Source organism: Arvicola amphibius, chromosome 1, assembly GCF_903992535.2.
Source record: "Arvicola amphibius chromosome 1, mArvAmp1.2, whole genome shotgun sequence".
Classification (NCBI taxonomy): domain Eukaryota; kingdom Metazoa; phylum Chordata; class Mammalia; order Rodentia; family Cricetidae; genus Arvicola; species Arvicola amphibius.
This window is the reverse complement of record NC_052047.1, coordinates 22,389,128-22,416,082: the sequence shown is the minus strand read 5'-3', so window position 1 is coordinate 22,416,082 and position 26,955 is coordinate 22,389,128. Positions and strand designations below refer to the sequence as shown.

The 26,955-nt window shown below is 37.3% G+C and overlaps 1 protein-coding gene across 1 annotated transcript in view; it reads left to right on the top strand.

Annotated features, from left to right (window-relative positions):
- Adgrl3 (adhesion G protein-coupled receptor L3) overlaps positions 1–26,955 on the top strand; it is a 457,067-nt gene that overhangs the window by 330,135 nt on the left and 99,977 nt on the right. The window contains exons 12-14 of the mRNA XM_038331368.1: positions 19,880–20,063; positions 20,921–21,043; positions 26,097–26,305. Of these exons, the coding sequence (XP_038187296.1) occupies positions 19,880–20,063; positions 20,921–21,043; positions 26,097–26,305 (516 nt within the window). The remainder of the gene's footprint in view (positions 1–19,879; positions 20,064–20,920; positions 21,044–26,096; positions 26,306–26,955) is intronic.

The following is a 26,955-nucleotide window of genomic DNA, read 5'->3' as shown; positions in this document are numbered from 1 at the left end:
CCTGGGTTTGATGCCCAGTGTGTACATGGCCGTTCACAGCTGCCTGTAGTTCCAGGATGAGGGGACCCAATGCCCTCTTCTGAGCTACTCCAACAGTGAATGAATGTATTCCACGGACATACATGCAGGCAAAACACCATAATAGAAAATAAAGTAAATAATAAGAACATTTACCGGGGCAGCTATGTGACTATTGTGCAGAACACTATGTGTTCTCTGTTATTTATGTTTGACCCCAGAGATGCTCTCCCTGTGTAAAACAGGATGCTATTCACGTGAGCGCCTCCTGTCTCATGTTCGTGGATCCTGCCTGAGATCACAGGCACGAGATTGCATTCTTACTTAATATTCATAAGAATGTTGTATAACAATTCTTACAACTCATTGTGTGTAAAGTGAAAAATGGAGACCCACAAAACGTTAGTTGATCCAAATGATCATGGAGGTCAATGACTGAAGGGATGTGGAAACGCGAAGCTGATTTGAAAGCTTGCATGCATTGACTCCAACGATACTGCAGTCTCTGACTTTACTTACTACTATGTGGTAGGAGGCAGGGTCTGCCAATAGGTTTATATTCATTGGTGTGTGTGTGTGTGTGTGTGTGTGTCTTATATTACAGAGAGAGAGCAGAATAAAGCAACCCCCTTTCTTTTTCTCCCACATGTACAAGAACCCACACCACGTAAACCTGTACTGTGGCTGTGTGCTCTTATATTAAGTTTGTACACAGACAGAATTTGATTTGGAGGTTTGTTCATTTTCAAAGGGGACCTTGATATACAAATGGAATTTTAAGAAAAGAAAAAGCGTTTAGAGGAGCTGTCAGACTGATGATGCTCCACACTGGGTTTCTGTCAGTCTATCCTATATGCGTGAACTCCAGACTTCATGATTCTGATCATGGATGAGATACCTCAGCATTGGGTAAAGTGATCCATGAACCAGCAAAAGACCATAGGCTTCCACAGAGATTCGTGTGATTTTAATAAGAATTTGGAAATACAGCATAAATAAATGAATAAATAAATAAATAAATAAATAAATAGATAAATAAATAAATAAATACAAATAGCTTAAGAACAAGTGCCAGCCAGGCGGTGGTGGCTCATGTCTTTAATCTCAGCACTTGGGAGGCAGGCAGAGCCTAGCGGATCTCTGTGAGTTTGAGGCCAGCCTAGAATACAACAGCTAGTTCCAGAACAGGCTCTAAAGCTACAAAGAAACTCTGTCTGGAAAAACCAAAAAGAAAAACAAAAGAAAAGAACAAGTGTCTTTATGAGTCATAAATGTATACAAGATTTTGTTTATATTTTTCAACTTTAAATCACCACCCTTCAATTAATAATGTTTGCTAACATTGTTCTCTTCCTCAGAAGGAACAAGTAAGAATTACAGCTGTTTTTGTCATTCCGTTTTTCTGCTTTAAAGGAAGAACACTTTCTTAGTTAATAAATATGCTTTGTTCCCTTTTCATTGCTGTTCTTTGTGTCTCAGAGGTAGTACATTCTCCTTCATGTAGCCATGCTTTGCTTATAGAGCAATAAAAGTACACTTCATAGAGATTTCAGTCACTATCAAGATCCAGTGTACCACTGAAGGTTGCCGAGGAGTGACACCACGTTCTTCAGCCTGAGTAGTAAGGACTGAATGGTGTGGGCATCCAAGAATAGACAGTCACTTTGATGGGCGTATTTGTGCTGGATGCTGAGGTCATCATTCAAATTTTTAATACTTTAAAAGATTGGAAAACAGAACTTGGTGAAAGAGTAAAATGCCAGAGAAAGAAGACTTGAAATAACAGAAAGTTGCTGAGAGGTCCAGCAGCTAGAAGGATGATGTCACCATTTATTGAAATGTTCTATTTGTGATTAGAAGGACAAGTAGAGGACCTGCCGTGAGGCATGTTAAGTTTTTGAGTTTAATAGATATGGAATACACATGGCATAAGCTTGGAATTTAGTTTGAGGAGATTATCATTTCTTACTGTTAACTAATAAGATTTCAAGTCACTGTACTAGGTAAAATCAAGAGTGATTTTCTTTTAAAGACCAAAGCCTGGATTTTGGCAGTCCTACATAGTAGGCTTGGGCAACCATCCTCAACATGCCAACTAAGGAGACAATTTTTAGTGAAAAGCAGAGATGGATTCATTTATGGTGGTCACATCTGAATGAGAAACAAATCAAGGCATCCGGTGACCATCAAATCCACTTGCTTCAGCTTGAGTTTTAAGATTAAATAAAGTATAAGAAACATGGATAACTAAGCGGTCCCTGTCAGCTTCTGTCTCCATGCATCCCTGACCGATCATCTCTTGTGTTTCCTGCAATGTGCTCTAATCAGTTCTCAGAATTCCATGAAATCTCTTTCTCTGCTGCTTCACATTTGGGCTTCTACCTTTCCTCACCTCACCTGGATTCTCGAGGAAATTTTCATATCTTAGGGTCTTCAATAGCCAGAGAGCACAAGTATTTCTCTTTAGAATAGCTTCTCCCTTGGAAGATTAATTCCAGAATTACAGCATGATTAGAAAACAATCTGGCCGGGCGGTGGTGGCGCACGCCTTTAATCCCAGCACTCGGGAGGCAGAGGCAGGCGGATCTCTGTGAGTTCGAGACCAGCCTGGTCTACAAGAGCTAGTTCCAGGACAGGCTCCAAAGCCACAGAGAAACCCTGTCTCGAAAAACCAAAAAAAAAAAAAAAAAAAAAAGAAAACAATCTGGCCCTGCATCCCAGCTCCCTATTCTATAAGAGGTCAAAGAGTGGGAGAAACTCTGGCAACAACTTAAGGAACAACCTTCAGGGCAGGAGTACAACTAAAACAGGAGAGTCTGCCATCTTGAAATCACCCAAAGTTCTTTTTACTTTAATTTATTTCTATTTACATGTATGTCCGTGTGAGCATGAATATACGAGTGCAGGTTCCCTTAGAGGTCAGAGGCATTGAATGTTCCTGGAGCTAGAGTTAGAGGTGGTTGTGGGTCGCTTGGCATGGCACCAGGAATGGAGCTTTAGTCCTCTGTAAGAAAGCTGTGCTCTGTGGTGCTGAGCCAACTCTCCAGTCCCATCCCATGGAAGAAGTGATGGTCAAGTGTTGCTGAACCCGCTCTACAATGATGATCGCAACTTTTAAGCAGAAAAGTGTTACCAGCATTCCCCGACAAATTCCAGCAATCTCTACCCTAGTAAAATATCTGAAGACATTTTGCCCATCCTTTTTAATTTTTTGTCACCGATACAGACTTCCTGTGAACTGAAGTTGCTACTTGCACCTTTGACAAAGTGCAAATTGAATTATGCCAGTTTTACTTGGGTGCCTTCGGTGAATGAGACAAGAAGGCGTCTATGTTCCATTTATATTGCTAGGAAGAAATTAATGAGTATTTTCAAGTTCCTTGTTTGGTCACTTAATTGGCTGTGTGACAAAGAGCTCTGCGGTGCATGTCAAACAACTTTCTTAGGTCTCTAATGATTTGTGCTTTCCTTGTGATACTATCCTATGTGCCCTGTCAGACTGGATGTCCTTGTTAAAGTGGCTAGAATAAATTGGCTAGCAGTGTGCATACAGCATAGTATATTAACCACAGCAACAGGGAGTACTTTTTAGCAGTTCTTTCAATAGATTTCCTTGTTTGCCCATAAGCATCAAAACCAACCCAAACTTTCATTTAATATAATTAAAAGGACATCTGAAAGTAGTTTGAATCACAGCAGGTTCTTGTGCCTTGGTAACCCTTTGTTAAAGCCTTGTGAACTTAATATATTTCACAGCTTGAGAAATCTGCGCTTGATGTGTGTCAGTAAGAAAAAAAAATACAAATCTGTACCCTGCCTGCTTCGGTTGACCTAAACCTATTGTTAAGAGACTGTTGAGATTAAAGGAAGTCACTTCCATCTACACAACCACAGTCCTCTCCACCTACAGAATAGCTATTAGAATGCCTTCTCATAATTGTAGTCTTTAACTGATGCTCTAAAGCAGTTGATGAATCAGAGGACTGTGAAATGTTGTGTAATGGGAGTACAGTACTTCCTACAGGTGTTAGTAAGAGTTTGAACAGGTCAATTCATACATCTAAAGACCACCAAAGGACAATGACAGGTGTTGATGTAGATCCTTTATTGACACAGACAGAATGTCGTTCACGAAATCTCTGAACCTTGCCCTGGTGGGCTCTATGACCTGCAGAGATGATTACCTTATGCAAAGTCATTCCTGCCTCTTCCATTCTGTAGAGTTCCTATAAATAGGCACACATTCCAGCTGCTGTTTGTATAGACATGGTTGTAAATGTCCCAGAGAGCAATTCTAATAAAGACTTGGGGAAGCAGCATTCTGCTTCTAAATAGAATGTTTGTATCTAAAACAAAACAAAACAAAACAAAAACCCTCTTCTCCCTTCACCAACTTGTATTCTATTCACTTAATTTCTGAGTTGTTATTTAATTGTCAAGCTGTTTATTTAAAGTTCATTCTGTGTCACATTGCTTTCTGAACATACACTTACCTTTGGGAAAAGCATAAATGCATACAAAATAAAGAGACACTATTTGTGTGCAAAGCAAGAGAATACATATCCATTTACTTTGTGATTTCTTTAATAGCTTTATGGTTGCATAGCTAAAAAGAAGGAAAAAGTTATAAAAACAGCATTACAGATGGAATATCCTGCTTTTAGAAGCTGTCATTAACTATTCTGCTACAGGTCAGAAGAGAAATGGAAGTTTTAAAGTGTGATTTGCAATAAAGTAGTTGCCTGATGGCTTGGAACCAAACAAATGATTCTTTAGAACTTCTCCTCACAGAGTTATAATTTTTATAACTTCCCTTATCTAATGCATGAATTTGTGTAGATGGTAGCAGACACCATCTACACAAATTGTTTGTTTAAGTTGCTCTGGTTTGTTTAAGTTGCTGTGGCAACTTAAACCAGAGCCTCCTCTCATAATCGCTTCATGCACGTGGTACAGGTGCTCATGGCCATTCCTTGAGATCAGCCTTCATGGTTTCACGGTTTTCCATGGTTTTTCCTATTGTCAATATGGCCTTCCACCCTCCACGTGCAAAGATGGACATAGGTTCCAGTTCAGTCACCCTTCCATGCAATTCTTTTTTTTTCCCAAGACAGGGTTTCTCTGCAGCTTTGGTGCCTATCCTGGAACTAGCTCTTATAGAACAGGCTGGCCTTGAATTCATAGAGATCTTCCTGTACCTGCCTCCCAAGTGCTGGGATTAAAGGTGTGTGCCACCACTGCCCTGCTTCATGAAATTCTTTTTTTGTTTTTTTGGGTTTTTTTTTTTTTTTTTTTTTTTGAGACAGGGTTTCTCTGCAGCTTTGGAGCCTGTCCTGGAACTAGCTCTTGTAGACCAGGCTGGCCTCGAACTCACAGAGATCCGCCTGCCTCTGCCTCCCGAGTGCTGGGATTAAAGGCGTGTGCCACCACCGCCCGGCTCTTCATGAAATTCTTAAACAGGAAGCAGGAAAATAAATGGCTAAAGTCTGTGTCCCTTCTACTTCCCACTCTGCTGCTGCTGGTCAGAACTCAAAAGACTGCTCGGTATGTTTAGTGAAATTCTACAATCAAATGACAACATTTTAGCTGTATGTTGCCCAGTGCTTGCCTAATACAATGGGGATCCTGGGAAGCTACATATTCAGATACTGGTGTTAGGTACCTTGCCCAGAAAAAACAAATGCTCTAAGTTTGACTTATGCACCACAAACAAACACATACACATGTGCATATGGATACACATAGGGATATGCATACATATATATACATACAGCGGACAAAAAAGCAAACACTTTTGTTTACTTGTAAGCATATATGTACTAATCTGAAAATTGTCAAACTGATATTTTAAGGAGCAACATTCTAAAACTGGATTTTCAGTTAAAGTTCATAAATTTTTAGCATTATTTTTTACTTATGTCCTATTTCTTGGAACCCAAAGTAAGTACTGCATTGAATTTATGACTGTAAAAATTCCTTCTACCAACAATTCTCCATGAATGCAAAAGCATATGCTCCTTTTAATATAATAAAGTAAAAACAATAAACATTTCCTTTGAGAAAAGCCTGTTTTTCTTTGTTCATTCATTCAATGAGACAACTGATAGACCCTTTGCATGCACTGTTCTTGGCCCGAAATTCCAAAGGGAAGGCAGGAATTCTACTTTGGTAGAGCTTGCATCCTAGTTCAACAGGTGAACTAGTTTGGAAACTAGTGCCATTAACAAATCAAAGTAGCCCAGTGATGACAGAAATCTTTTCCAGAGAAGTAAGATGTAGTCATGCCATTGAAAGATCTGTTGCTTAGGTTGTATGGAGTAAGGAAGACATTCTAGAGTGGCAACAATGAAGCTTGGTCCTGACACGATGAATCAAATAAGCCAGCTGGAGAACACATTCTAAGCCACTGAGAGTAAAGGTACTCAAGTGAGGGTTATTGGACTGTTCTGGGAATGCAAAGCCCCATGTAGTCATAGCAACTAGTTGAAGAATCACACAATACTGGGAAGACTGTGGGAAGCATCCGGATTTGAACACCATTTTAAAGTGTTAACCAAGATCGCGATTCCATACTTTTACAATGTGAATTTGGCTGGAAATTTTATTTTCCACCGATACTGCATTCTGACATTTTCGACTAGCACCTTTAGGTGGACTGTTCCAAACATGGCAGCCCATCGCTTTACACTTGTCTCAATTCATCGAGTATTCCATTTCCCCATCTGCTGAGTCATTTTTTTCTTGTTTTTTAATATGTTGTTTAAGAATTTTCTACAATGTCTTTAAAACATGCTCACTCCTCCCCAGCTCCTCCTAGATCCACACACACCTTTCCCTGCCCACCCAACTTTATCTTCTCTCTGCCCATCAAGTCCAATCTATGCTGCCTACAATCTCTCAGATGTGGGGCCTTCTATTTGAGCCTAGTCAACCTACCAGGAGCCGTAGCCTTCAGGAAAACTGACACCTATTCTCCCAGCAGCTGTTAAATTCCATCAGCTTCCCATACCCCTCCCCCCAAAGCTCAGATATAATTTATGAAAAAGAAGCAGAAAGATGGTAAGAACTACAGGTGGTGGCTGACTACAAGAAAACCCTGTTTCCTAGACACAGCAAGGTAGCTGCATATATAAACTCACTTCTCACTGTTTGCACAAGATGCATGTAAGATCAAGCCAGATAAAATCGAAGCATGGAAAGGAGAGATGAACTTGAAGTCTCACCACTGAGTCAGGTTTGAAAATGCATATGTAATCTTGAACCAACTTTATGACTACCTATCTATCCATCAATCTCATTTGGCACTTACAAAACAGTTTTACTTTTGCATTATAGTCCCCTTGTGTTAGACTTCTCTTGTCAATGGCCCATACTTTGAATTGGCCTCACCTGCATCCAAGGATTGCCTACTTCCACATCATCCAGCTGTTGCAGTTCAGATCCCCAAGCCTTTAATTGTCACAATACCCCGTTCTCGGATTAATTCAATTTTTTCTCTCTTTTGTCCTTTTCTTGTCTGAATAGCTTTGTGTTATCTGTCAGCACCCACTCAATATGTCAGTTACTGTAAGATGGCATTCTTTGTTCCGTTTAGTATAAATACCCTCTTATATGGGTTTATGTAACACTCATTTTTTTTTTCCTGTGGTGGCAATTATCAAGCTGTTTTTAAGATCCCTTCCCTCTTCTGACATTGAGTCCCTTGGAAAGGAGCAGTGCTACTGTCATGGCTTTATCTTTAGGCATTTCAATTCCATTTACAATCTCTTAGATCTCTAGCTGCTGCTTAGTCAAAGCTACAGACCTATATTTCCAGTTGCCTTCCATTGCAGCCAAATCTCTGCCTCTGTGGATACTCACGACCATTTGTCCCTTTCCTCTCATTCTCTCTTAAATCTTCCCCAGGTCTTTGTCCTCAGCACTTGACAGAATGGGCCCTTGTTAAGGGCATTATTAATTCTATGATGCTTTCTCAAGGTCATTAATGACACAGTGGTGCTAAACCAATGACCAATGATCAATCTGTATCTTTCTTTTAGATGTGTTTTGTTGTTGTTCTTTGAGATTATAGTGTAATGACATCTTTCTCCTTCCTTTTCCTCCCTTCAAACTCTCCCTTATACAACCACCTGCTCTGTTTTAAATTCATGGTCTCTTTTTCTTTAATTATTTTTGTAAATGTGCACATGAGTGTGTGTTTTGTGTGTATGTATACACACACACACACACACATTTAATCTTACCTGACCGATCAGGAGAATCTGGTGCTCTTGATTTTTCCTCCATGATGAAGTCCCATAAGGACACCTCTCTTGATTTTCCTCCCACAAATTAGCACTTATTTTTGCTCATCCTCAATAGTTCCTCCTTTTCTCTCCAAGCTGTTAATGTTGGAAAGTGCTCCCCAGCATAATACTTCGTTGCCTTTTCTTTGACTTGTTCCCATGGTGACCTCATTAATTTAGAGCTCTATGATCTTGATGCCTGTGATCACAAATGTTATCCCCTAATCAGACCATTTTTTAAAATCTGTAAGTCCTGTTCTTTTTAACCTTTGAACATTCTTCTTTGTTGGGCAGTAGGCAGCACAAGCCTGCTATGCATAACTGAATCCTCTAGCTTCTTTTTTATGTTCAGGCTCCAGTATCTCGGTTAGTGAGTTCTGTCCCTATAGCTACTGCTTGCATCTCACTCAAAACAGTCTATTAAAAGTCTGAGGGGCAAGACTTGATGTTTCCACTTGAAGACTTTTTATTCTAGTTGTTTATTCTTTTGATTGTGGGGCTTTTTGCTTTAAGACAGAGTTTTGTGTAAATCAGGCAGACCTTGAACTCACCACATAGCAAAAGATGATCTCTGAACTGTGAAGGTACAGTAGCAGAGGGATCTATTTCAGTCCCTCATGTTAAAGTTGATGAAATCCTTCTGTAACCTGTGTTTTATAGTAGCTCTGACAGTTTCAACCATTTACATTCAGTGGTGAATTCCACCCTATAGCTCAGAGAAGCATAGTAATGAAGCGCAGAAGAGAGGAGTTAAGCACTGGGCACTAAGCATGTGGAGTTAAGCATTCTGGGAAAAGGAACACATAAAGGGGGCCCAGGAACCTTGAGTTTATCCAATAGGTGCTGGCATGAGCCTTGGGTTTAAATAGTAGAAAAATTGGGAACAAGGGCACGAAGTAAGCAAATTAAGTGGTTCTTGTCAAGGTGTGGCTCAGCTTGCCCTCGTCTTGGCTTAACTCCTGCAAGATGGCCTAATATATTATTTTATTAAACCACCATCGTCACTGGAATGAACCAGTTTATTTCCTACAAGATCATTCCTTTTGTTCTGGGGGGGGAGGGCACAGCTTTGCATTCATGCCTAATTGCTCTCTTCTGCAGGGGAGGAAGAGCATACTATGTGGCTTTCTTCTCCCTGGTATCCTAGGCAACTATAGGTTTAGGCCAGTCATCTTTTTGTGCCTTCAGCTTTGGAGGAAGATGACTTATGCTAGGTAGGCAGACGCTCCTGGAGGGATTAACATTCTTATGCAGAGTCAAGCAGGAGTCAAAGAAGAGAGATGCAAAGTGTGGGCAAGCTGCCAAGCTTTGGTCCTGCTTCTGTTCAAGCTGAAGTCTCAAGAAAGAAGTCAATGCCTTTCAGCAAAAGTGCTATATACCTGCCTGCTACATTCTGCCCTTTGACTTCTTATTATAGACTTTTTAATGAGAAATTATCGACTGCACTTCCCCAAATTTCCATCTGTTGCTAATAGTTCTGTGACATCAGTTCTTCTGTATGTACTCAATTATTCTGGAAACTGTTAGATATTCCAGTGACTTCAATCAATCTACTTTAATTTGAGGTGCCACAGCTACAGAGCAGAACTCTTCTGCAATGTTCAGACTTATTTAGATCTTTCTAACTGGTGTCTTACAAGTGCTTTGTAAATCAACTCAAAATAGGCAAATCTGTATTAACCAAATTCCTCACAAGCTCTTAATGCACAAACACATGTAAACACACTATTCTTCAAAAATAAAACCACAACCGTTCTTTTTATTTCTCCCATTTTAATTGAGTGCCTCCTCAGTGCTTACCATAGATTCTATGCTTCAAGCTTCTTTTTTTCCTTTAACAACTGGTTTTAATTAATCTGCAAATCATTCAGATGTGTTTGAAATCTCTGCCTTTCTTCATCCCCAGAGAAAGAATGCCTGGCTTTGAACCCCAATTCTACCCCATGTTGTTTGCTAATTAGCTTTTTAGCAAGTTACTTAACTTCTCTAGGTCTCAATTTTCTCTGAAACATGACAATACTAATAATTTGTATTTTAGTGGTTTCTTGAGAAAATTAAAGTTGGATGCATTTCTGTTAGGATCTGGATTACATGAGTCCTGATGATGCATGCAACATCCTGCCTTTAATTTTTTTTAGTGACTTCTTGTTGCCTGTAGGTAAAATTGCAAATCTCTTCACACTACTTGCAAATGCTCCTAAAATCTAGACTTTGCTCATCATTACTGCTACTGGAATCTTTGTGCTTTTTGTTCTGTTATGAGGAATTGTTTTCATTTCCTTCAATACGCTGTTCTTATCTCTTTGCTAGAAGGGACATGCCGCATGCCTTGCTTTTGCTAGTGTTGAACCTCAGTTTTGAAAATGTCTGACTTCATGGAGCTTTGTTCATAGTCTTTATACCTGTTCCTGTTGTTACAGCACACGTCATGTTGGATTTTAATTACTTGTTTAATTGTTTGCCCTCCCTATATTATCTCATGGAGGCAAGGGAGAATAGCTGTCGTTTTTTTAGTGCATTCTGATTGACTGCCACATTGAAGGTGCTCGGTTAGTACTGTTGGCGGAATTTGAGTCTGCAACAAGGCGAGAGTCAAGTCCATAGCTGTATTTAATTTCTGTGACATAATACAAATTGCGTTGACAGCACTCAATCATTTCACCTTAAATTAAACTACATTTTAAAGCAATGCCATTACTAGTTTGTTGAAAACAATACTTTTTTTAATCCAACAAGGGCTCTTATAAACATTCTCTTCTACAAAATTCTAGTTTCATGTTCTGTTAAAGGTTCTTATTACTATATTAAGGTCAGTTGTGTTATACAATATAATTTTAATTAAGACTTGAAAATGCCAATACTTCACTGTAATATAAAAGGGAGTTCAGGGATTAGTCATTTTTATATGCTTAATAATATTAAATGACAGTGGTTATAAAAGGAACCTTTGGTTTATTGATCAGATGTGTAAATATCAGTCACTCAACTTGACTTCTAATAAAAAACCTACAAGTTATAAACTGTTTTAAAGACTTTTTGAACATTTGACCTTTAAAATTTTGATTTGAATCAATATCTAAATCCAGATTGAATCACAATGTGCCCTATTCAGTAATGATTTCAATATTTTGCTTTATTTTATTCTCAGATGACAAACTTTGTGTCAAAAGTAAAAACAAAAAATCTAAAGAAAACTTGCTTTTAATTTTTAAAATTATAAATAAATATAAATTATATTATATCGATACATGGATGTACATATACTATGTTATATCTATCAATGATGTCAATATAGTTTTAAACTGTCATTCAATAATTTAGTCCTTGTACAAACATCAAAAAGTATACTAAAGCAAATTAAAGTGGCTATGAAGTCACTGATATGGCTGTTCTCACTAAATGAGAGATAACATTGTTTTTTGGATCTGATACTGACCACAATGCCGTTATATGATACACAGTTATATATGTTAAACAAATCCACAGTGTGAGAGAGCACAGAGAAGCCCTGGAGCTTTATTTCTCTTCCCCAATGTATTCTGAGGTTCAGGCAGGAGAAATGTTTAAGCATGAATGTAAATATTGTGAAGAAGAGAGGATTGCTGTTCAGCATGATTCTGGTTAATATGATAAAGGTGCTGCATTCAGGAGAAACCCAAAAACCTCTTTTAAAGTAAGGAATTAAGTATTATTTTGGTTAATTTATTTATTTTCTGTATATGGGTGTTTTTTGCATGTGTGCCTGTGCACCATGTGTGCCTTTAGAAACCTTTAGAGGTCACAATAAGGCTTTGGATTTCCTGGAAATGAAATGCGGATTGCTGTGAGCCCCCATTTGGTTGCAAGGAATTGGATCCAGGTCCTCTGGAAGAGCAGCCAGATCTCTTAAATACACCAGCCATAGGAGTGAAATATTGCCTTGATTGCTAATCAGTTTTTAAAAGCAGGTCAGCAATTTCTTAATTTCAATTTGCGTATCATTGAGATCCTTGCTCTTGAATTTCAGATGGGCTGAGCACCATTGCTCTGTCACGTCACCATCTTCCTTATTTTACCTCTTAGCTACACAAGTCCTTTCTGCATTAAAAATCAAGTATATACCATTTAATCCCCACTTGAATGCAGTGCACCTGGTTTTTTTTTTAACCTTTAAAACAGAAATTTATGATTTACTGTGGGCATAAATTTTGTTTAGTATGTTTGTGCTGATCTACCATGGAGCATATGCCAAACCCAAAGGCATGGTCTCTTCTTTTTTGTCTCTTTCCTAATCTTGCTCAAGCGCCTTCCCTAGTTCATGGCACATCACATTGGTTGCCATGTCACTGACCTACATAAAATCTGGATTTGGCCCTTAAAATTTTGATTTGAATCAATATAAAAAGCCAGATTTGAGCATAATTTTCAATGTTTGCTTTATTTTATTCTTGATTGATAAATTTTATTCCCAAACAATGAAAACTAAGGAATAATCAAAGAAAGTAACTGTGTTGTTATTCATGATGATTTGCTTTCACCATGGGAATGTATAGTACAGGTGGGTTTTTTCCCCCTGAACTCCAACATACACTTTAATTCCCTCTAACTCAATATGTTCTCCAACACCCTGGGGATATTGCCCCTTTATTGTTCTGAAGTCACTTTGGGAAACATATCCAAAAGCTGTATATATATACATATATATATATATATATATATATATATATATATATATATATATATATATATATAGAATGCTCTCAGTTTTCTTATTGTTTCTAATTGTTGTTAGTTATTTCATAATAAAATAAGTTATGCTCGTCTAATGGCTGCTTATGACCCAAAACATATTCTGAGAAAGTGTGTCTCTCCTAAAGGACATAGTCTAATGAGAAAGGCAGATAAAATAGAAGTAAAGTTGTCAAACACAAAGAAGCTCTCTACGAGGGCCTGCTGTAATGTAAATCTTCGCATCTTCTAATTCCATTGTGGTGGGGACAGGAAGCAGAGCATCTGGAAAGTGCTTAGGTCAAGAGTAACAAACCTGCATGAGTGATATTCAAGTTTGTTTCTCTCACCATCACATAAAGGATGCACAGGTTTTTCCCTTGAGCCCGAGTCTGTTTTTGCTTGGATCTTGCCCTGCTCAACCACAGGAACTGTGAATAGTACATTGGTAATTCATAAACAACCAGGTCTAAGGTGCTCACAGAGGGAGAGATCCCATTTGATGTTGAATGTCTGGAATAAGAAGCCATGAAATATATTCATTTAATATATGTCACCTTTTATTATCTTCTTTGCTCTTAGCCTCAGACAACCATTGCCTTCAGAGATTTTTGCCTGCACAGGTATAAATGGAAAAGCTGGCTAAAAGTATAAATTTTCACTGACGTCATGCACGCAGAAAGCAGTCACTGAACATTGGTTTTGGCCATTATAAAGGATCTCTAGAGCAATCCTTGTGAGGGTCTTTTCTCTTCAGTAGGAGGAACAAAATAACCATAGATGTAAATGAGTATGTGAGATCCTTTTAAAGAATGATACATGCTACAAAGAAAACGGACCGGGTTCACTTGTGGAAGAATTCCGTCCAGTTTCTCTGATGGCAGACTAGATTTTGATAACTGAAAGCCGAACTAGAAAGTGATTGAGCTCATGATTACAAAGCTTGTATGAGAAAATTGCAAGCGCGATAAACTCATTCATCCTTTCACCAATCCTTCTCTTCAGCTGCTTCTTTTTGTGCCATTGAAATGTAAGAAGAAGGGCAAATAAGTTCCTCCCCTGGTTCCGCTTGCCTTCTAGCCTGGGAGTTACTGCTCACCTGGGTGATAAGTGCCACTGATGTGTTTCTCACCAACGATTCCTTTGGGTATTGCTAAGAAATCTTAGGCTGCTTTACAAGCAGATCCTCTTGGAAGTCTTATAGAAACTGCCGTTGCAAAAATATATAGCTATATCCTCCCAAAGTCTTCACCGTAGTTTTAAGAAATAAATAAAGCTCCCAATTCAAATATAGAAAGTAGAATCATAAAATGTTCTTAACAATGTTCCACAAATATGTGCCATGAGAAAAAAATGATCAAATGAATATGTCTAAGGTCTAAATTAAATGAAAGGAGTTCAGAATATGTTATGTAATGTTAACATATGCCCAGAAACAAACTGTCCATGATACTCATTAATCTCCAAAGGACATGTGAATTATTTTATTCAAACTTGATTTTGTAGAAATGGTCCAATATCTAAGGAGTCCAGTGAACAACTATATAATGTGAAGGGGAATATCTATCAGTGTTTTCTCCCAAATTAAAATATAGTGTGACTTGACTACATGAGTAGTTTTAATTTTAGTAATTTGATAGAAAATGTTATTTATTCTCAGGTCCAGTGAAATTCCATGACAGAATAGAATAAAATTTTCTAGTGCCCATCTCCTATTTAGTTTTTAATACTTGTAAAGTGATAAATTATGCCAGGTGCTGGTGGCGTACAACTTATTTCCAGCAGTATGGAGGCTGAGGCAGGTGTATCTCTATTGTCTGAGTTTTCTGTCCTGCCTGCTTCCCACAGTCATTAAGTCCCAAAGAAATCACACAGAGGTCTACATTAGTTATAAACTGATTGGCCCATTAGCTCAGGATTCTTATTAACTCTTATAACTTATATTAGCCCATTATTCTTGTCTATGCTAGCCACATGGCTCAGTACCTTATTCAGTGAGGCAGTCACACGTTGCTTCTTCTGTGGCTGGATCAGGACAGCAGACAAAGCTTTCCTCTTCCCAGAATTCTCCTGTTCTCTTTGACCTGCCTCTACTTCTTGTCTGGTTGTCCCGCTATACTTCCTGTTTGGCTACTAGCAAATCAGCATTTATTTAAAATATAATTGACAGAATACAGACCATTGTCCCCCACCATATCTCTGTGAGTTTGAGACCAACCTGGTTTACAGAGCAAGTTCCAAGACAGGCTCTAAAGTTACACAAAAAAACCCTGTCTTGAAAAACCAACCAGCCAACTAATCAAACAAACAAAACCAAAAATCACAAAAAAAAAGATAATTTATACTTCATTTCTGGCAAAGTTAGTGTTGATTATAATCTACTTCTTAAATTCTGTAATACAACCAGGTAGTTTTCCCCTTCCAGCATTGAATATAGTAAATAAAAAGTCCTATAAAGTGGTGAGATTATAAAGTTCTATAAGACAAAGCCAGGGCAAACCTTATTTTCTTCCAACTTAGAATTTAAATTTTTATATCACAAAAAATCAGAAAAAAATCAATGAGCTCTGATTTTGCACTTTGAAGTCCAAGAATGTGCTCTAACTTTAAAGAAAGTCAATGTATATTTATTATTCAGTTTGTGTTTATAGTATATGCAAGCTTAATTCTATGGAAAGTAAGAAGTAGAAATCAACCTGGTTTTAGAAATAACAAAAATCATCCTGTCATTTGATGTTACCATTTATAATGAAATTATAAATATATAAATATTATAGAAAAATCAAATATCTATATTTTTCTTCCAGGAGAAAATTGTGGCTATATAATGAACTTTTATTTAGGCGGCAACAAGTAGTCCACCAACTTTTAGAAAATTTAAAATGTGTGAAGTAGAAATCTGCCACAGTGGACCACATTGTGCTGGTTCCTCAGCAGGAACGGGTCAGCTTCTTATGACTCTCTGCTCTGATTCTTCATGTTTGCATGGGCCACTACTCTCTTCTTCTTGAAGGAAGTGAGTCATATACCATCTAGGAGTTGAGTCATGTAAGAGGTGAAGTTATTACTGCATTGCAGAAGACTTTTTTTCTACTAGATGTCACTATGATGTGGCTGTTGGAGCAAATGAAGGATTGGTCTTGATTGCACTTACTCAGTGGAGACTCATTTCCTCCTCTTTATAGTATGCTATCAAATGAAAGTAAATATACGATTAAGCTATAATCATCTTTGATTTGCCCATAAGGTCTAAGAAGTTACTTCCTTTGTCCAGTGCTAGAAGTGTGGTTCCAAGGTTCCAACTATGATAAAAGCTGCAAGAGATTCCATCAGTCCTTGTGCTAAAACTTCCTTGAAATCATTGATTTACTTATTTTTTTTTTAAATTTTGATAGTCTCTCTCTCTCTCTCTTTCTCTCTCTCTCTCTCTCTCTCTCTCTCACACACACACACACACACACACACACGCACACACGCACACACGCACACACACACACACACACACATCTTGATATATGTTGCTTATCTTCTTCCCTAAGCCCTCTCATCCGCATCAACCTTGCCTCATCCCTAACATATTTTTTTTGAAAATTAAAGACTTTTAGGTTTGTTGTGTCAAGTACAGAAGTTTGACCAGGGCCATCCGTGTGACCATTTGATTGGAAAAGTCTCTTGTAGCCTTTGGCTACACAAATGAAAGCAATGACTTATCTCTCTTTGAACCATCCTGGTCCAAAACATTCACCTGTTAAGGCTAGGGCCCATGAACCTCTCCTCCATTCATACTTAAGTGTTGACATGCACATGAACAGGCTTTTTAAAGGCAAACTAAATGATTAGTTTTTTTAGTAACTCATTAAGAATATTTTTTACTTTGTTCTTTTTTTAGAAAAATTTTAAAAGATGTTTGTATTGCTTAACATTCAAACTGAATGCTTCTCTAAAAATTTTATCATGTTTGGGAAGATAAGATCGTTGAAATGTATTCAAAACTTGTTCTTATGGAAATATTTTATCTTACAGCTCTTTGATTATAAAACAAAGATCACTGAGCAGTAACTGGTATTAATCAAAAGACCCAGTGTTTAGATAAAGCAGTGCTGTACACAGTCTCTTGAGGTTGTTTCTCACAGGTTTTTTGTTATTGCTGATTTTTTTAACGGAGGATCTTGAATTCCTATATATTCTTATAATCTTTGATAAATATTATTTTACTTCTTCAAATTTAAATAGTTTTTGTTTTCTTTTTCTTGTCTAATTGCTCTGGCTATGGTCTGAAATAATCATGTTAGGTAGTACAGCCTATAGTGGGTATCTTTACTTTAGGCTTGATCTTAAAAAAAGTATTCCCAATTTTGAGTGTTATGTGTAAAGTTAGTGGAGGGTTTTTCATATATGGTCTTTATTATATTGAGGTAATTTCCTTCTATTCTTGGTTTGTCAGTGGCCTTTAATCATGAAAAGTGCTGAATTGTGGTTATATGCTTTTTCTTTATCTATTGAGATAACCAGGTGACATTATCCTCTATTCTGCTAAGGGTGTACATCACACCAATTTATTTTATGTGTTGAATTATCTTTTCATCTCAGAAATAAATTACATTTGGTCATAATGTATGGTTCTTTGAATGTGCTATTGAGTTTGGTTTGCTGGCATTTTGTTAAAGAATTATGCATCCACATTCATCAGAGATATGATTGGTAGTTTTATTGTCTGCGGTGCTTGTGTCAGGCTTTTGTATTAGAATAGTAATGCTCTCTAATAAAATGTATTTGGAAGCGTTCCCTCCTGTTGAACTTTTTGGAACAGCTTGAGAAGAATTGCTATTAATTCTTTAAATGTCTGGTTGAGTTTACTAGTGGAACCATCTGTTCCTGGGGCTTCATTGTTTGGAGGTTTGATTACTGACTCCTTCTCTAGATTCTTCTACGCATTTTCTTTTCTCATCACTCAATTTTGAAACATACTTGTCGTTGGAGTGCATTTTTAGAGATGACCATTCTATTCGGTTTTTTTTTATTTTTACCAGTTAGCAATATTTTAAATTAAATAACTAAAAACAACAAAGGGGAGAACAGAAATTCTGTAGTACACTCAACAACCATTTCTTGAAGTGAGATTAAAATAATCAGTATCAGATTACTTCATCATTATTAAGATCATTAACAGGTAAAGTGTCTGCACCACTGTCAAGGCAAGGAATGATTTCCGTTGCTTGTGGGATTTTTTTTCAGAGCATTACTGATGAATTCTGAGGATCATCTAATCTTGTAAAGAATCTTCCTTGCACTCCGTTGGTCCATATTCTTTGTTTGGTTGCAGAAGATACCTAAATCTTTTCATTTGTTTTATCTCCTGGTACCTCCTTTTAGGTATATCTCTTTGGCATTTACTACCACAGTTGACTTCCTAGAAAGCAGCTAATATCTGGATATGCTTTTGTGTGACTATTGGGTCTTACTTCAAACCTAGAAAGAATGACAGAGCTAAGCATACAAAGTAAATGTATCCAGGATTTAAATTGACAAAAAAAAGTCATTTTGGTGGTTTGCAAAGTGTGTGCGCATGTATAATGCAAACTACAGAAGTTGTAAGACTATCTTACTTAAAAATCTAATGATGCTGACTTGGCCAGAAGTTGGGGTAGCTTGGAAAATATCAAGCAAAACAACTTTATCAAGGGACAAATTAGTGTTTGAAGCTGGTGTTAATTGGGAGCCAAGGTGTTTCATTAGGAAGCTGAATTTTTAACAGTTGTTACTTGGTTACAACGAAAACACCAGCCAGAAGAAAACGTGGCGGTGTAAAGGATCTGTCTCCCTTTGCCAATTTGTCAAGAATGTGCATCCTGTTTTAAAGCATTAGTGTGGTGCTTGGAGACTGTGTCTATGTTGACTGTTCACGGTGTCATCTACATTGGAGGCATACTTAATAATGAATGGGTTCAGGCATGATCACTTTCAAACTGCAGGTGTTGTATTTTTCTATTTTGCTGCTTTCTCTGCTTGAATGAAACCCAAGACTTTCCTGGGAGAGCTGTTTTCTCTTTGTAACCTACCACATAAAGGAAACCACGGGGAATATATAAATGGTAGCTACAGAGATTATTCTTCTGGATGCAGCAATGCGAAACGCGATGCCTTGTCTCTATGAGTAGATGTGTTCATACTGCGACTCTGTAAAGAAAACAGAAACACCTCAGGGCCATAGGTAGTGATGTCCAACTGTTTACTCTCTTCGTGAATGGTAAACAGTGTTAAGGTTTCACACCATGCAACGTACTCAGAGTACCTTGACAGTATGAAGGCTTTGATACTTTCCCCTTTCTGACATTTTCATAGCTGTCTGGGGATAGAGGAGGAGGTGAAAAGAAGAAAAAGAAAGGAAAAAAAAAAAAAGGTGTTTGCTCCCTGAGTCCTCATACTATAGGCCAGAAATCCCTGTCACCTCCTCATCTTCTCAGTCTCTTCTGCGGTCAGCATCAGCTTCTACGGAGATGGGCAAAAGCAAACCCATCTGTATAGTATGCAAACTTGTTGGTTTAAATTATGTGCCACTAATTCCACAGCCAAATCGTTTAATTATGATAATAGTCTTACTGGAGCCTCTGCTGTTGATTCTGAGAAGCAAGCATGGCTCTATTTGTTGCCCTTCAAAGGAAGACAACTACGGGCTTGTAAAGTCTCAGTGAGGGATTTATAGAAAAATAATGAATGCTTCTGCTGTAGCATGTCACAGGGGAGGCTGGGACAATAGTGATCTCATGCACACTGCTGTTCCGTGCTTGCTGGGCAGCATGTACACCTGGATTTCTGACAGCTATACGGGTCCCCTAGAGACTTCTGCCTTTCTGTTCGTCCCCTCACAGGCGATGGTCGAGACAGTTAACAACCTCCTTCAGCCGCAAGCTTTGAATGCCTGGAGAGACCTGACAACAAGCGACCAACTCCGTGCAGCCACCATGTTGCTCGACACTGTGGAGGAGAGTGCTTTCGTGTTAGCCGATAACCTTTTGAAGACCGACATTGTCAGGGAAAATACAGACAATATTCGTAAGTGACCTTTGCCAAGACAGAAGGTCTAGAGTCGGTTGCATAGCAGAAAAAGGATTTAAAAAAAAAAAAAAATCTGGTGCCCCAATTATGAGCAGTGCTTTGGGTTGCTGGGTATATGTTATTCTATTTCTCAAATAGCTTTCAGTTTAACAGGAACAGAATTCATGCATGTTAACCTCTGTAGGGCAATCCAATATGAGAGCAGATGCGTGACATTTGTTAGTTGAACTTTTATGGAGGCAAGTAAGTATGTAGATTCTATACTGTTTACTATCCTGACCGCCTAATGTGAGGATTACCTGTCTTGAGTTACGTCCTAAAAGAAACAAGTCATTTGAGTGATGATGTTAATGTTTGGAAATTGTATCATCCCTTCCTATAAATATAAATCTATTTTTATTGTGTTTTAGGATGTAGCTAACAATTTTATTTCAGAAGATTTGATTAAGCTGTTTCAAATTTTATTAGGTTTGTAGATAGATCAATACAGATGTGACAGTACATCTCTGGAGTACAGATATTTGTACATAATTCATGGAATAGGGATAATATCTTGAAAATTAACTTAAAAGCAAAGACAACATGTAAAGACTTGGATTAGAATTTTATGTATTAGGTTTGAGTATTGTAAATTTGTATTATTTACGTAATTTTTGCACATCCTTGATGATTTTATTTTTTAAATAAAACGACAATACTAACCATATCCTTGCATACAAATTAAGCAACTTTAACAGGACAAATAGAACAAGGACCCCGAAATTGCGAATATAGAAACAGTTTAGTGGTTAAGGAGATTCTTGTAGCTTTGCCAGATCCCCTGTAGGCCGCTGACACCTCTCTGTTGTGAACAGAACTAGAAGTTGCTCGGCTAAGCACAGAAGGGAACCTAGAAGACCTGACATTTCCCGAAAACATGGGCCATGGAAGTACCGTCCAGCTCTCAGCAAACACTCTAAAGCAAAATGGCCGGAACGGTAGGCTGGAGTTTGTTTTTGTTGCCCGTCTATTCGTTTGCTTTTATATCTGTCATGTGAGAGTTCTGCACTCCTTCTCTCTCCCTTTTCCCCTTCTTATCTACAGGACCATCAATATAACAATGATATACATTGAGTAAAATTCACTTGTTGGTTGTCAGAAAGTTGAATATGTAGAAAATTCTGAACCCCAAAACTCAAATTTTCTGCCAAGTTCTGCCCCCATCCGCTAGGAGTAACCGTCATTGAGTTTGAAGATTTAACTGATGAAAATTTGGTGCAGATTTTCCTTGTTATTTTTTAAAACCACAAGCTCTTGTGTTTTCTTCAGATTTTTGTAAATGTATCTGTATTTTTCTTTTGTAAGACATCCAGAAAAGTTAACTAACTCTAAGGAGGGCTTCGAGGGGATGGGACTAGGATATGTAGGTCAGCTTAAGTAACTGTTAAATCGAATTCACTCAAAAAATAATAAAGTACAATATATAAGTAACCTCATGGAGCAAAGCATATTCCTAACTTCACAAATCTTTGTCACAAAGGCTAGAAAACCCTTGAGCTTGTTAAGGGATGTGGAGATGACATGAGGAGAGTGTAACCCATTCAGAACCGCTGTTTCATATAGACAGGATAGCTCCAAAAAAGGATCTCCTTAATATTAGCAAGGGTTTAAATTTTCTGTCATCTGAATATAATGTTGTCAAAGCATTTAAAACCATTTATGAGTAAACTTATAAATCATTAGAGCCTCAAGAACTGGACTAAGGAAATGTTTGAGGAAGCAGTAAGATTGTGTCAGTGAAAAGAGAAACTTGTATCCACTTCCTAGCTGGTTCAGTAAATTCTGCTCTCTGCAGCAGTATATCCCTCCAAGAAAGAGTCCTGTCCAGATGGAAATCTCACTACCAAGTTCACTACCAAGAATGAAGCCCCATTACCAAGGGAGGTCTACAGCTGCCTGTCTTGTGCATCCTGTCTTTTTTGCCCCACTTCACGTTTTTTCTCCAGCATGACCATGATCCATGCTAAATAGTTTTAATTATGTCCACCATACAAAGCTCATGGTTCTGCGGCAGGGTTTCCTGTACATAGCAGCCTCTCTATCATTTGACTTTGCCTCCCCTTTTATTGAAAATAGCTTTTTCTCTCCCCTAATTCTTATTAAGAGTTCCCTTCCTTCTACTCCTCCCAATGCCTCCAAATCCAGATCTATGCCCCTTTCTGTTACTCATTAAAAAAAAAAAAACAGGCTTTTAAGGGATAATAATAAAATAAAAAAATAAAACATAAATAGAGGACAAAACAAACAGACGAATAAGGGCTTAAGTAAGGGGACAAGGGACCCACTCATTTGGACACTCAGGAATCCAATCAAAACTCTAACCTGGAAGCCATCATATATATGCAAAGGGAAGGTAAGGTAAAAGAAGGAAACATATATGAATAAAAGTTAAAAAAAGATAAAAATTAACAACAAAATAGCTTCTGATGTGAAATTTTGAGACAAGAAACCTCCAGTGCTTGCTGTTGCGTTCATTTTCTGCTGGCCATCTACTACTGGGTATGCAGTCTGCACTTGAGTAGATTTTTTTCCCCAGTGAGACTGCCTTGGGAAAAACTAAAATTTCATTTGCAAATGGTTATCATTTGAAGGTAGTTTCCGCAGGGGGATGAAGTCATCTGTCCACTTCTCCTCTAGCGCAGACCAGTGCAGGCCCTGTGCGCGCTGCCTCAGTTTCTGTGAGTTCATATGAGCTTTGCTCATGCTGATTTAGAGGACCTTGTTTTATTGGTGTTCCCCATCCTCTCTGGCTCTTACACTCTTTCCACTACCTCTTCTGCGGGGTTCTCTGAGCCCTGAGGGGAGGAATTTGATGGAGACATCCCATTAAGAACTGCCGAATCTCCAAGATTTCACTACCTGCATATTGTCCACCTATGGGTCCCATCTGCTGACTGAAGAAACTTCTCTGAGGACGATTGAGCAAGGCACATCATTTGACTCTAAAAAGGAAATGTACCTCTTTATGGAAACTCTTCTCTAAAGTGGATCACTATTTCTCAACCCTCTCCACTCAGCCATACTTAAGTCAATATTGCTTCAAATCAGATTTTTTTTATTTGTTTTGTTTTACTACCTGTCTGCTTATTGTCCCACTCTTTCCAGGCAGTAAGTTCCTCAAGAGCAGGGGCCATGTCTGATGTCATCACCCTGGTAGCGATAATGTTGTAAACAAGACATGATAAAGCAAATGAATTTTCAAAGATGATATTGAATAACTGGATAGACTTTCTAACAGGAAGCTAAAGAGGACATAAATATGTCTGCATTAGCTATACCTAGTGGATTGCTACTTTTATGGATTGCATTGATGTGCAACGTTTTCATCTTAAGCTCCATCAAGTCACTTTGGTGTGAATATTCTGAAACAATTATGTGAAATTCCCTGCACTGACGAAACAAGTTGGAATGACAACATGACACTGAGCATTATGTGGATTTGTTATAACTTATTGCCTGACTATGGGCCAATTATAATAAAAGTCACTAATATCGAGAAGAAAAAATGTTTGGATAAAAAATAAGTGTAACCATCAAGCATCATAAATTTTATCCTAAATCTAGGAGAAAAATTTGTTTTTTTCTACCATAGCAGATAAGTATTTTGTAAGGAAATATTATTTAGATTTGGTATCTTAAGATATAAAGCTGAGATAAGAATCCTCTCAGATGTAATAGCAAGCAAGATATGAATATTAGTAATGGGATTTTCAGTGACTGCTCTGCCATGTGATAGTGTGTCCTAATTTATTGAAATTAGTTATAGATAAGATTTTCTTTTTAAAGAATCCTCTCTTCATGGCATCTTCATTGAAATCTGTTGGATTACTGAAATAACAGTGGATGCCACCAAATAGCATCCTGCTACATCATGTGACAATATCTGGAATATCTCTGGATGCAGGAACACTGCAGATGCAGCTGCTGGCATCTCTGCCTTCTGCAGCATGGGTTACTGGCCCCTGTCTGAGTATGATGAGGTCATTGCATCTGATTGGGTGTGTCTGACTGGAGTGCCCAAAGAATCTGTTTGCATGGCTAGGTGCAAAAACCAGCCTTTGTCTACTTTGTTTATTTAAATTCCTAAGAGCAAGGAATTTCATAAATTTATAAGTACAGTTGAGGTACAAGACAGTTATGATCATACCTCTTTAACTGCCCCCCAACACATATAAATACTTCTCATTTGACCCAGTGTTCTCTCTTTCTCGATTTGACCTTAAAATTCATAGAAACTTTGGGTTTCCAATCTTTTTAGTTGTAGTAGTCAGAATAGCATTGGTTTCTTGGCAAATTATGACCTTATAGTAGAAATAAAACATAGGGTTTGACATTTGACATGGGAAAGATGATAAAAATTAAAACATGACAAAAGAAAAAAGAAGTAGTTAGCTTTAAAAACTACTATAATTAAGAGATTATTACAAAGGGGAATAAGGTGGAAGGGCTTTATGGCTTTGTAGAAATAGTGACCTGAAAAGAAAATGGTTATTAAGTTCTTGGGCAAACAAAAGAATAGCATTCTTATTATAAAAAAATCTTATTGCAAGCTGGACAGTGGTGGTGCACACCTATAATCCCAGCACTGAGGAGACAGAGGCAGGTGGATATCTGTGAGTTTGTGACCAGCCTGGTCTACAGAGTGAGTTCCAGGACAGTCAAAGCTACACAGAGAAACCCTGTCTGGAAAAAGAAAATAAAATAAAAGAATTCCATTGAAATATAATTAAAACACAATGAATTACATACAGAGTGAATGTTTAAGAAATCTGACAGCTATATTTACCTCTATAAATAAAACATAAAATACAAAGAAAACCAATCAGAAACTAAATGTTTCCTATATATTTCCATGGTGTTTCTTACTGTTCCTTGATTCTCTTTTCTTCTCCTAATGAAACATTCTTATTATCATTCTGCTCTTAGACGTCTTACATCCAGAATCACCTAATATGAGCTATTTTCTATTTAGATTAAGTAATCCAAAAAATTGCTTGGATATTCAGTCATGATTTGCCATTAACTAATATTTTCTGTTATATTGACACATAGTATATTCCATTAATGTAATATATTTATTCTACTATTTGATTTCTTTCAAGAGAGAGGCTATGATCAATAAGGATTCTGTAAAAAGCCTCATACAAATTGTTTTCTTTGTGGTAAATGTTCTCACTTATCCAGGAAGAGCCAATATGTATGCCGTTTTATAAAAAGTGTCAAAGTCTTTCCAAATCACTGAAATGTTTTATATTCCCATCAACAGTGTATAAGAGTCCAAGTCCAAGACTGTATAAACATTAGGATCCACAGCATGAAAAATAGTATTACAAATGTAGTTTTAATTTTTTTTCTTTCCTTAATTGCTAATGATTTCATATATACTCTTTTCATATATAAAATGGTTTTTGTTATATTCTTTTCTAAAGTTCCCATTAATGTCTTTGGGTTGTTTACAGTATCTTCTGTCATCGTACTGTTGACCAGCATGGATGTTCTGTTTATTCATCCTATTGTTTCCTAGTCCGTAGTGGGCATATTTGTTTTCTTAATGATATATTTTAATAGGTTTATAATTTTAATTTTGATGAAGTTCAGTTTTCCTTTTATGGATAGGTTTTGAGGCTATGTGCATTATTTTATCTTCTTCAAGATAGAAGCAGATTATCTTACATTTTGTTCTAGAACCTTTATGATTCTGGATTCTGGTTCTGGGTCTATGAAACATCTTAAATTCAGCTTCAAGTATACAATGAGACAGTACTTGAGATTCAGTGTTTAAGGACGCGATATATAATGATCTCAACCGAATTCAATTTCCCTTTCCTCATCAGTGACTTGGTACTTTGGTATCAAGCAACCTTGATTTTATATCCACGAATGTGTTTTATACAGCTTTGACTACGACCTAATCAGAATTGCAAACTCTAGTAAGGAGTAGAAACTAATCAGTTTCTTCAGATTTCTAATTCATATTTGCATTTATTTTAGGGGAGATTAGAGTAGCCTTTGTCCTGTATAACAACCTGGGCCCTTATTTGTCTACGGAGAACGCCAGTATGAAGCTGGGCACAGAAGCCCTGTCCACCAATCATTCCGTTATCGTCAATTCCCCTGTTATTACAGCAGCAATAAATAAGGAGTTCAGTAATAAAGTTTATTTGGCCGATCCTGTGGTATTTACTGTTAAACATATCAAGGTAAGAAAATGACATGTCGTGTTTCATTTTCTATATTGTTTATATTTTTATAAAATGAATATTAAACCTATTAATTTTCTTTTAATATGTTTTATTGTCTGACATAGTATATCATTCAAGAATATGGTCAGGATTGTTTTCATAAATAATCAGAAAGATATATAAAACTGATCTCTATGTAAAATGGTGATATGTTAATTTTTCCATAGTAACATTATTGCATCTAGATGTAATATAAATACAGAATTATATACTCTAAATATGAACTACACAGTTCTTAAACGAACTTGCAATGCCTTAATTTAACTGAGCTGCAGCACTTCAATACTATTATAAGCAATCACGTCTGTGTGTGAAGATGTATTTTTGTGTATATACAAATCTAGAAGCTGTAAATGTTATAAAGATTTGTAAACACCATCCTTTTAGAGGTTTTTTTCCCCAACAGTTGGCTTCTTTACTTTGAAATTTAAAAACCAGCACAATCCTAAAACATTGCTAGTAACATCGTTTTAGTACCATCAGTGTTGAAAAATAATAATCTCACTTCTAATCAGACACAACAAATGACAGCTCTTCAATTTCATTCCAAATTGATGAGGGCCACTTAATATGAAAATCCCAAACACACCTCTGTAAGGATTACAACG